General features: G+C 40.9%; 1 protein-coding gene across 1 annotated transcript; it reads right to left on the bottom strand.

The window, feature by feature from the left end:
* Nucleotides 1–5771: 5771 nt before the first annotated feature.
* Nucleotides 5772–12524, bottom strand: LOC124653277 (tryptophan--tRNA ligase, cytoplasmic). Its single transcript, XM_047192346.1, has 11 exons — nt 12276–12524; nt 12063–12182; nt 8905–9090; nt 8737–8788; nt 8482–8634; nt 8168–8260; nt 7267–7347; nt 7055–7126; nt 6685–6753; nt 6207–6317; nt 5772–6051 (listed from the first exon to the last, which is right to left on the bottom strand). Exons 1-11 carry the CDS (start codon nt 12479–12481, stop codon nt 6001–6003), a joined length of 1194 nt encoding a protein of 397 aa, XP_047048302.1. The 5' UTR covers nt 12482–12524; the 3' UTR covers nt 5772–6000.
* Between the last annotated feature and the right edge of the window lie 134 nt (nt 12525–12658).

The raw sequence follows: 12658 nt of genomic DNA, 5'->3' as shown, positions 1-12658 counted from the left end.
AGATTTTAATTTCAAATTCATTAATTACTGCAACTTTGCAAATTCATATAAAATTCAACATAGCTCAGAAAAATATTAATGACACATCAAAATTCATAGAAAAGGGAACTCTACCCAATAAAAATATAATATAAATTTTTTATTTTTAATAAAAATTTAATTGTTTTATACTTAATAATTAAATCTTTTCTTTTATTCCTAATTAAATTAAAATTCAATAATTAGGAAAACCTTCTAAAATAAATAAAAACCAGTAAGAAAATAAAGAAACATTAAAGCTATTTTTTTATTTGTTATTTTGATAAATCTTTATTAGTGGAAATTTAAACCCTAATTAATAATTACCTTAATTATTAATTCATTAAAAAAATCCAACATTATTTTTATTTCAAAGTTATTAATAACTTCAATTTCCTTAATGAAGTTATTAATCAAAGAATTATAGGGTAACCAGAAAACCCTAGTTCCATATGGTAGAAAAACAGGAATTCATCATTTCATGTGTAAACCCAAAACCCTAATTCAATTAGGAACCTTAGTTCCATTAGTACATGTGAACTCTAATTATTTCCAAACCTAAACCTAGGTTAGAACAAGTGATCATGATATTTTGATTCCATTCATAGCTCCATAGCAGCAACTAAACACTTACCAAGTCTTCATAAAATAATAGAGAACCATCTTTAATACATTGGTATTACATGTGTTCATGCTTAGCTGATCCAATAGGACCAACCCTAGTTACTATCTTCTGAGACACCCAACTTAGTTATCCATGCTTAGCATCACACCAATGTGATGAACCTCAGGAACAACTAGGCCAAATCCTGAGCATTACCTAACTATATTCCACTGAACCCTACTAGTGTTGGATACTTATCACCCAACCTATTTAGGAGCCAATTATTCCTTACTTAATAGAACCAACAGTAAAACCTAGACCACCTCAAACCTAATTGATATACTTCTTATTATTTAAGAAGTATGTTCTTCAAAAGTTATTCTTTTAAAGAAAATAGAAAGTATCCTCAACCCTACCTTATAGGACCTATAAACCCTACCTAGCTATCACCAGACAAGATGAACCCACCATGATAGCAACCATGTATAACTAATTGCTTAAGTTGCTTACGCTTAAGTAAAACCATTCAAGCCTAGTGGCTAATGAATCCAACCCTGTAAGGATCCATCTAATATCTACTCAAGAACTAGTTGAAACCATAGTAAACCATAGAACCCCACAACCCTAATTATCATACTTGTTCTTTATTAAAGAACATGTTCTTCAAAAGTTATTCTTTTGAAGTATATGATAATTAATAATTAACCATGCCATATAGGGCTAAAACCAACCATTATTCATTACATGTTAGGATTATACCAAATGTTATTGTTGTGTGCTATTAGTATTTTTGTTATGATATATTGCAGCACCTGTTTATGATACCAAGCAACCAATCCTTAATAAGAACCTTGTTTGTGAATCATTCTAAAAGTGCAACACATCTTAAGCCAATCATTTCAACTAACTAATCCTAAATCATCGGGGTTAGGTCACGCTTAGAGCGATTGCATCTCATACTTATGCACTATTGCATCCTTGCCAATCTTTTAAACATCGTCCTTACCGGACGATGATGCTATTTCAGAATTTGGAGTTATTGCGTATCGAAGACTTTGCCTGCATAATCTTGCAGTCAAGAAAGGCAAGTTCATCGCTTGCTCATGTCATTTGAGTATTTTTACCAAATTACTTGCAAAGTACTATGTTTATCACTATTGCATAAAAAGCAAAACCACTATTTTCATAACTATGAATATGACTATGTGGTGGGCAATGGAACCATGGATTGTGTTGATATGGTGGAGGTTCCATTGCAAGGGTTTATATCCATCTAGGATTAAACAACAAATGTCGTCCAGTGATTCTTGTGCCGTAATACCCGTGTTAACCATAAGATCTGGAGTGGGACGAAGTAGTCAAAAGTGTTTCCACCTCTCGTACATCAACGGACGCGCTTTACCGTAGACACTTGTCGCCCGAGGAGCAAGCGGTAGGCTGGGGAAGCCTTAAGTCCCCACGGCATCGTCCGTAGACACTTGTCGCCCGAAGAACAAGCGGTAGGTTGGGGAAGCCTTAAGTTCCCCACGGTATTGCGGTCTATGATGGGTTGCAGCTACCGGCGAAGGAGTTTGGTTAACGAGTCCCAAACTGTTGTCGTGGTCGGGGTCCACCCGTAAGTGGGAATAATGGGACCGACGAGGACCCAGGGTCGGGGTATGCAACAAAGGGTGGGTGTGCGAGGTAGCGGAGGAACATGATTGGCTAGACCTTATACCGGGCCTCACACCAAAGGAAGTGTGGACGAGAACATGACTCGGTTGGCACCAAGGATAAGATCTCTTATGGGTAAAGCAACACACCTCTGCAGAGTGTAAAGAACCGTGACCTGTCACTCCCTGTTCCGGGATATGGAACTGCGAACGCTGTCGGAAAGGAACTCCATGAAGTTCTAGTAAACCGGTGAAGGCTGACGGACATAGTTCTTCCGAATAAAAGCAACCTTTTGAAGAAATGGTTATGAAAACCTGCATTGGTATTAGACTTTCTGGTCTAATGCTGTAGCTAGTGCATTAAACACCTCTTTCCTATAATGAACTTGTTGAGTACGCTCGTACTCATCCCACTCTTAAATCCCCTGCTTAGATATGGAGGCCACGAAGGAGGATCTACAGTACAACTCGAAGACCGAGGAGTCAATAACTTCTTCAAGGGACAGGACCCTGTCAGAGGAGTCAAACACTACATCCAACAAGGAGAAAACCTAGCTTAGCAATAGAAAGGAACTAGTTTCCTAAACCTAGCTCCTATTTAGCTAGAATCTTTTCATAGCCTCTATAGCTAGTTAAACACTCTACAAATAGAGTTCGTGATAAGACTAGACTACGAGTCGTTCTTCTGGAGTTTATTTGCAGTTTTACCTCATTGTAAAGTAGGAGGCTGTGATGATCTTATGTAATAGAGTCATTGTTGTAATTCTATAGACGTGCCTTGGACTCGCATATGTTTCTGTTGTACCACTCTGAGCGATATAATACTAGTGGAACGGTGTTTCATTGGTGTTATATCAGACTTGCATACTACACCATGCAGTGGTATGCCGGGTCACCACAGTTATGTCATTATGTGAATGATGTAATGGACACACCCATTTAAGCGTAGCATAAGATCACGTCATTAAGTTATTTGCTATAAGCTTTCGATACATAGTTACCTAGTTCTTCGATCATGAGATCATATAAATCACTTATACCGGAAGGGTAATTTGATTACATCAAACGCCACTGCGTAAATGGGTGGTTATAAAGGTGGGAATTAAGTATATGGAAAGTATGAGTTAAGGCATATGGATCAACAGTGAGATTTGTCCATCCCGATGACGGATAGATATACTCTGGGCCCTCTCGGTGGAATGTCATCTAATTAGCTTGCAAGCATATGAATGGTTCATAAAGAGACCACATACCACGGTACGAGAAAAGAGTACTTGTCAGGAGACGAGGTTGAACAAGGTATAGAGATACCGATGATCAAACCTCGGACAAATAAAATATCGCGTGACAAAGGGAATCGGTATCGTATGTGAATGGTTCATTCGATCACTAAAGTCATCGTTGAATATGTGGGAGCCATTATGGATCTCCAGATCCCGCTATTGGTTATTGGTCGGAGAGAAGTCTCAACCATGTCCGCATAGTTCGCGAACCGTAGGGTGACACACTTAAGGTTTGATGTCGTTTGAGTAGATATGGAATCTGGAATGGAGTTCGAAGTTTTGTTCGGAGTCTCGGATAGGATCCAGGACATCACGAGGAGGTCCGGAATGATCCTGAGAATAAGATTCATATATAGGAAGTCATATTCCAAGTTTGAAATGATCTGGTGCATTTATGGCAGGTTCTAGAAAAGTTCGGAAGAAAGGCACTATGGAAGGTGGAGTCCCGGAGGGACTCCACAAGCTTGGCCGGCCAAACCCTAAGGGAGGAGTCCCAGGTGGGCTCCACCTGAGGTGGCCGGCCACCCTCCCTCAAGGAAAGGTGGGAATCCCACCTTGAGTAGGACTCCCATCTTGAGTAGGTTTCCCACCAAAGGTAGGTTTTGGTTGGGGTCTTATTCGAAGACTTGGATTACAACTCTTGGGGCTTCCACCTATATAATGAGGGCCAAGGGGAGGGGGCCGGCCACCCTTAAGCCATGAGTTGGCCGCACCACCCCCCTCTCCCCAAACCCTAACCTCTCCTCCTCCACCACCTCTCCCGCATACGCTTAGGCGAAGCCCTGCCGGAGTTCTCCACCACCACCGCCACCACGCCGTCGTGCTGCCGGGATTTCGAGGAGGATCTACTACTTCCGCTGCCCGCTGGAACGGGGAGAAGGACGTCGTCTTCATCAACACCGTACGTGTGACCGAGTACGGAGGTGCTGCCCAATTGTGGCACCGTCAAGATCTTCTACGCGCTTTTGAAAGCGGCAAGTGATCGTCTACCGCAAGCAACGAGAGCCTCCTCTCGTAGGCTTTGGAAATCTTCAAGGGTTAGTCTCGTTCATCCCCTCGTTGCTCCCATCTTCTAGATTGCATCTTGGCTTGGATTGCGTTCTCGCGGTAGGAAATTTTTTGTTTTCTATGCTTCGAATCCCTACAATAGGATCCCTAGCATAAAAACCCATCCCATATAAACATGATAAAAAAAATCAAGGGAAAACACTGAACTACTTCATTAACACAATATAATTTACATACGGGTTTCCCTTTCGGGAACCCCCGACGGGTTTACACAAGAAGGGAAATCACCTTCCTACCTTTGAAATATTACAACGCCTTGGATATTGCAGCTCTTTATTACAGGAAGGGTGGTTGTACTACTACTACTGCACGGAGCGTTGCTAGCCCAACTCTCTGCTCTTTGCGATTGCTGGTGTGCTCTGGTTGCTGATTGCTTGGTGTCCTTCTTCGCAGCTTGGAGTGCCGTTTTATAGACGAGAGAGCAGCTTTCTGGTGCCTTCTCTTCTATTATTGCTTATCCTTTCTTCTTGCAAATCATGCCTCTATTTTGTAGGTCTTTCTAGGCTTTATAGCCTTTGTAGCCCTTCATGTGAGCATGTTGGAGGAGACAATTGTGCAGCCTCCATATTTCTTTGGCCTGTTATAAACGTGGCCTTTCATTCTTATCTTCATCTTGAGAATCTTCTTCCTCATCATGATTATGTCTTGGATTTTTTGACCTTCACTTTGCTAAATTTGCTCCTTGTTGATCGCATGCGAAGAATTATCACCACTATAAACCTTTGGGCTGCTTACATGTGTTTTGATGATACATTATTATTACTACTAATTCTATTATCATTAGTTTTCAATTTTTTTTGAATTTCAAAAAATTATCAAATATTCAGGTATAGGTCCTCCACGTCCAAATAATTGATAGCAATATCAATTTAAATTTTGATTGGATGGATTGGGATGTATAAATAAATAAACTTGCGACATCCTTTTATGGTCAGAGGTAGTACTGAAAGTTTTCCCAATATACTAGAAAGTGGCTTGTAGCATGTAATGAGACACTGCTGCGCTAAAGCATTGGCAAAAAAGAAAAAAGAGGAAAACTGAAGTAAATAGAAAGAAAAACTTGTATTGAGGCACTGATATAGTAAGGCATTGGCAAAAACAAGAGAAAATAGAAAATAAAAATATGGCCATTTGACGACGCTGTACTCAACTTAAGTGCATATATGTATGTCTTCTAAATCCCAAAAGGCACACCTTGTACGTTGATGGAACAAGCTTGAAAATAAACATATCACATATTGATTTTACAAAATCAAGTGGCCACCATTGAGCAGCCAGGTTCGCATTGACGAAGACAACTAAGTCATGAAACATATGCTGCCCCCAGAATTCTATAAATCCACTAAGAAAAAAGAATGATCTTCGCCCCCCATACTTAGCCAAACATGTTGGGAAGAGGCCTTCTAGCCATGAAGGCATCAACCATCTGCATAAACAGGACATCGTTAAATCAGCACAGGGCATATATCTGCTGAGGATGATACATCATTCGAGCATTTATTTTGTTAAGCATGCATCGATGGGCTGTCCGTATCGGTGTGTTCCTACAGATTCGTGATATGTAAAGAGTGCAGTGCATACCTCCTCAGTAACTTGAGCTCTAGCTCTTTTGTGCCTTTCAACCATCTCGGATAGAACCTTAATCAGAATCTGCTTCACTTCACCAGTCAGCAACTTTCCTTCCTTGTACTCCTGGTATTGGGTTTCAGAAATTAGTACAGTTTAATTAAGGGAAATAAGTGGATAGAATAATATCAAGTACTATCTCCATCCCAAGGCTTAAGGCCTATATTTTTTTCAGAAAGTCAAACGAAGTAAAGTTTGACCAAACTTTTAGAAGAATTTATGAACAAATATGATATTTTGTAGGTACCATATGAAAATATATTTCATTATCTATCTAATGATATTGATTTTGTACTTTTCATGTTAATGATTTTGGATAAAAACTTAGTCAAACTTAACATAGTTTGACTTTCTAAAAAAAAAATATAGGCCTTAAGCCTTGGGATGGAGGTAGTAGTAGTTTATTACATGCAGCATAAACTTGTGATATTACCTTCTTTATGTTCTCGAGTTCATCATCATCTTCAAGGAAGAAGTTCAACCACTTGATTGAGACATCCACCTAAATACACCAATGACATTTCACCAGTATTAAAAACATTATTTGTTGGCTATTCCAGGATACAATGCCGCACATTTTTGTACTGAATATACTATTTTTGGCTTCAATAATGGCAAAATTCAATTAAAGAGGCCTGTCTCTAACAGGATTTTTTTGGAATTGGTAGCTTTTCTTCATATATACTAAAATTACTTCTCTTATTCAAGTTATGTATGTCAAAGTGGTCCATAGTACACAAAGCTTGCTACCTACACTAATATATTCTAAATAAAAAGTGCTCAAATAACAGGAAAAGGCGTACCTCAAGGTTAGCTCCGAGTTTTCTATGGAGTTCTACAGAGTCCTGGCCACCTGAGAAGGCATACTTATTCACCTGGAAAATAGTGGGAAGTAAATAGAGCAATGAGCCTACAGGCTGAAAGTTTCATGTTTGGCTCAATCTAGCAACCATTTGACACAAAATAGGTCCAACTGAATACATGTAATAGTTGGAAAAATTTAGTGAGTACAGACCTTTGTCTTTATTTCTTTATTTGTATCTGTCACATAAATCGCAGAGTTAGGATCACTAGCTGACATTTTCGTGTTTTCACCCTGTAAAAGAGAAATAGACAATGTAAAGCAATGAGGTAACAAAAGACATAACACATGGGATCCATACTAAGTTTAGTCTTATCAAGTTCAAAAACAGCTAGATTGAGAAAATAGCAAGTACAAAATAAACTAGAAGCAATCAAATTGCACCTGCCTTTCTCATAATTAGAAGTGGTATTGCAACTTCACAAATCATGATATACTTCACAAATGTGGCACCTATAAATTACAATACTTACGATACCTGTAACCAAAAAAAGATACTATTTCTATGGAACTATGTAAGCAATCATTTTGCTGTAAATCCTAAACTGACTGGCATAACATGAAGAATTTCAGATCATCAACGTACAGAGCATGAGACCTGTGTAAAGCCTCTAGGCATAAACTATTTTTGTGTGGCCATGTTGAACTTCTATGGAGAGTCCTATGAGCAGCGGCCATGCGGCCTGAAAACAGTAATAGCCTTGCACACACATAATCAGAACGGTGTAGGATAAAGTAGAAGAGTCTAAGTGTCCATGTAGGATACAATTGGTCTTTTGAATTAAGTAGAATTCAATTAGGAAAATATAGTTCGCTCAAGAGTTTTTCTTGTGATTCAACTTGTGTATCAAGTTAGTTGTTCTACATTTTAGACAAGCAATCATAAACACAAGTTCTAATAAGCCTCAGAGCCTCTCTTCTATGTCAGGGATGAGCCTCGCCCCTATACTCAGCCATCAGACCATAATCACCCGAACTACTTGTTGCAGACTAAGGTCCATAACAAGTGAAGACATTAAGTTCTAAATCCATGTTCCTCAGGAAATAAGTTTACCTGAAGAGCTGGGAAAAATCTTGATTCGATCAGTGATGGCTTCTGATAACCAATTCTTGGAGCAACGTCACGGGTCATTCTGAAATAAGGATCCTGGAAGAAGAAAAAATAACCGAATGAGAAACTAAATTTCACAAACCAAGTCAAGAATTTACCAACAATTTAGTACCTTTGATGAAATTACTCAGAGATGCATTCATGTCAACTTTTTACAGATAAGCATATCCATAATTTGCACACGGTAAATTATAGGCATGGTTCAAGCACATATGTAACCAATGATGTTGGACCTTGTTCCAAAAATGTGTCTTTACCTGGTCTATTGCACAAGGTATCAAGCACCGTAGTTGGTCATTGCCAGGAAAGAGGTGGGGAAATGATGAAGGGAATGATGGGACTGCCTGCACAGGAGGAAAGCTACTCTTTCCAATGTGATCCTCTGGAGTGAATCCAAATATTCCTACAACCTGTTTCAAGAGCAAAGTATATCAGCAAAAGATAATGCTTGAACAGAAGCAACTGAGCTCCCTCGTCAACAAAAACAGTTTTCTTAATTGAACAGCTCTCACTTTATTATAAGTCACACATCTGGCAACTTTAACCATGTTTTCGTAAAAGGCACTGCCAGAAAGAAAAGAGGATTGTTAATTTTTGACACAGTAACTAAGCTAAGATTGATCATATAGTACATAGGGTGAAAGATCAATGAAGGAAACAATATAATAAAGTAACCTTACCCGCCAACAAAATTAAAATCAGAGAAGATGAAAGTCCTCTCGATGTCAAATCCACATGCTATAATGTCTTTCGCATTTTCACGAGCAAGCCTTTTACTTTCCTCAACAGTCAAATTTTTCCACAGGAACTTTTCGTCATCAGTTAGCTGTATTACAAGAGGAACCTTGAAAGCATCCTGGAGATACCTGAAGAAAGATCCTGATGGTTAATCATCATTGTCAACTGTTAATTTAAATAAGAAAGTGATACCGCAATGCAAGGTTTATAAAACAATACATATGGAGTAGAGAGCCAAGATGAACTTTTCTACCAAAAAATCTTCTAAGAGCTCTAAGCTCCCTAGAAATAACAAGCTGTGGTTGCTCCGCTGTCGGCCCTACATGTCAGCGTGCTAATACCGTGATAGTTTTTTCCCACGCGCGGGCTCACGCAGTCGTGTCTGTTTGCATGTGTGTCGGTTGGGGATGCGTTGGAGAGGCGCATGTGTGGTACGTCCGCCGAGTCAGTTCTGTCTTGGCCTTTGACTCGGCGGGCCAGTCATGTTTGGGGTTGGCGGCGCTTGTTCTTCGGCATGTGGTGCTGCAGCGTCTCCTCGCTTTCCGGCTGCCGTTGCTGCAGCTTCTTCGTCGCCGTCGACGTCTGCCGCTTCTGCGCCGGTTGGTCTTTGCTCCGTCATTCGCCCTATTTCTGCTTCGTCTAGCGTTTCTCCCCGCCCCTCCTCCCCTCATAAAAGCCCTCCTTCCTCCCCAAATTCCTTTCCCATCCAAACCAAACCCTCCGAACCTAACCATCGGTTCTGCCGGCACCACTTCCCATGGCTTCCACCGCTACCTCTGCTGCTTCGGAGGAAGGCGTCTAGGTATAAGCACCACCACTAGATCTTCCCTCCCGCCCCCACCCCTTCGCTGCCAGGGCTCGTTGTGATCTCCTCATCCCGTGTGTGTTTTGTTTGTGGAGGAATTCATTGTCTGATTCGGTTGATCTGCTGATGCAGGTGTTCGCTTTTGCACAGGCAGCGAAGGTTCTGATGGACGGGGCTGGATTCATTGGATGCGCGCTGCTCAAGACCCTCGCTCTCTCCAGCTTCAGCGGCAAACACATCGTAATTTGTTGTTAGCTACATGACCCCTTTGCTTCCTTGCGCTTCTCTGTTGATAACGTGCCTAGGTTTATTTCGAATCTAGCATTAATCTTCCCAGGATGCTCTGGATGCTATTCTGAAATTTAGGCCAAATATTAATTATAAAATCATAGCATGCAAATGTTAAGGATTGCCTGTTCTGTCGTTTTCTGGTTACAGGAATAGTGAACTTGATTTTCGATAAGGATGACCAGCTAACGGTTGAGTTTGTTACTACTGCGGCTAATATCAGAGCATACTCTTTTGGAATACTCACTGCATAGCCATTTCGAAGCTAAATGTGTTGCTGGGAACATGGTTCATGCTGTGTCAACAGTAATTGTTATAATAGTTGGTCATATTATTATTGGAGCAATCAAAATTTTCTGATGTGATTATAAGGACCTTAGGTACTTAAGTTGTTCCATCTCATTGTTTTTGACAATGCTTTCTACCTAAGATATTACAGTTCTGTACCTATTTTCTGGATATAGCAGTTTGGAAGGAGTGCCGCTGATACCACTTTTGTAGACTTTAGTGACATCTTTTCAGGATGCTATCATCTATTATTCATGTGTTCTTGCCCTATGTGTAGGCAATACAACAGCACTGTAACTACATTGTTTGGTCTTTTTCAAATGACATTTTGTCTTGAGCATCCTAGGAGGAAGATGCTCTTGATGCCTGTAGAACCTTTTGAGCCCAATAAATCAAGCTGTGGCTGCTCTGAGGTATATTACAGTGTCTCAGATATGGCATGCTTACATGTTACTCCTCTCTTTTGGTTCTGACCTGGGTGCTGCCGTGCCACGGGGCACAACCATGGAAGTAATATTATGTAAACCCACCTGTAATTGTCTCCTGGAGTCGTGGGTTGACAATTAGGTATCTTATATGCTTTTGCATGAATGTTGGACAAGGTGCTTATATATGTTGAACAGTGAAAGAAGAGAATCGCATGTCCATATAATAGTATTGCAAAAGATATACCATGCTCCTGCACTTAAGCGCTTATCATATATTTAAGAGCAAACTTATATTTACAAATCATAGCCTCTCCACAGCTAAAGGGAGCAACCTTACTGGAGATGAACGTTCTCTCTGTTAAGGCCATGGAATTTTCCATCTTCTTGTGACTAGCGCTTCTTTCTATCATTTATTTTATTGTAAAGAGTTCCACGATATATGATTTTTCAAAAGGGAAACATTAATATGGACATTTTTATTTTACTCCTTTTTCTAATTACTTAACTGGTCAATAAAAGATATTCTGGGTGTGATAAATCTCCAAGCAATCATGATCTTTCTCACAGTTGATGCAAGGCATGGTAGTGCTATTTTATATTGGGATATTCCATTTTCATGTCATTTTTCAGAACCCAGAGTCAACATAGAAATTAGAGAGCAGAAAAAGGTTTATCATATTTCCAGTTTAAGTGCACATGTATGAATAAGAAAATCCAACTTAGTTATTTTCTCTAGAATATAAAATACTTTGCATGCTAGAGAAATCGAGGACATTATCTACTACACAATACTACTGGAGTTTCGATTTGTTGTATGTAAATTTCCCTGTGTAATTTCTCATCTCTGACTTTATGAACATGTTGACATTCTTCATATTTGGATTTGCTCTTTGCAGCTCTCAGCATTATCATTCCAGACTCTTCTCTGCAATGATTCTCTAGAGATGACGAACTACTTTCCTCCCCCATTTCATTGTCTCATCAAGATTTTGATTCAGCCCAGCCCAGTGCCTTCATTTTTCAGGATACAGTTCATGTGATTGAGATGATCATCTTTTTCAAATCAAACTACAGCATGCCCTTCTGAGACAGCTCATACTAACCCAGGATCATTCTTCTTGTACATGCTAGTATACTTCTAGTACGGCATATCTTTTATAACAGCATGCTGCTATTATACTGGAGATGCACGTTCTCAATTACTGGCTCATACTTCTAGTACATGCTATTCGGTGGCGGGCAGCTTCCGCCGCAGCGCAAGCAACAAGAGTGATGAATGAAGTCTCCTTACTTGGTGAACATGAAGGGGACGAGGTGGCCAAGGTGCAGCGCCTCCGATGAGGGCCCCCTCCCCGTGTAGAGGTAGAACTTCTCCCCCTTCTCGTACAGGTCCAGTATCTCGTTCAAATCCCTGCAACACACACACACACACAAATTTTGTTAGTGGTTCCACCTCTTCCTCCTCCGCCTGAAAGAAAAAAAAAGTAAGAGGGCAGGGTTTCACCGGTGGGCGAAGAAGAGGCCGCGGCGGAGGAAGCGGTGCGGGGCGCGGCCGGTGAGGCGGCCGATGCGGTCAATGATCGCGGCGTCCAGGCGCTGGCAGCCGAACTGGTCGACCAGCTTGTCGTAGTCGATGCCGCCCTTCCCCGCCGACACCTCCCACGGGTTCACCACCTGCTCCTGCTCAGCCTCCGGCGCCGCCGAGGCCATCGCTTCTGGCTGCCTGCTCGTCGGCGGAGAGGGCTGCGGCGGCGGCGGCCGTAGCTGGAGGGGATTTGTTTCTGCTGGGGCTCGTCCTTGTGCTCGTGCTGGGCCCGGACTTCATAGGCGATATTTTACGTAAACGTGCATCGTTTACGTATTTCTGAGCACGCAACATCCCCGTGC

The sequence above is a fragment of the Lolium rigidum genome, chromosome 5, assembly GCF_022539505.1.
Source record: "Lolium rigidum isolate FL_2022 chromosome 5, APGP_CSIRO_Lrig_0.1, whole genome shotgun sequence".
In the NCBI taxonomy this organism is placed as follows: domain Eukaryota; kingdom Viridiplantae; phylum Streptophyta; class Magnoliopsida; order Poales; family Poaceae; genus Lolium; species Lolium rigidum.
Note: the sequence above shows the minus strand (reverse complement) of the source record. Positions and strands in the feature narration are given on the sequence as shown.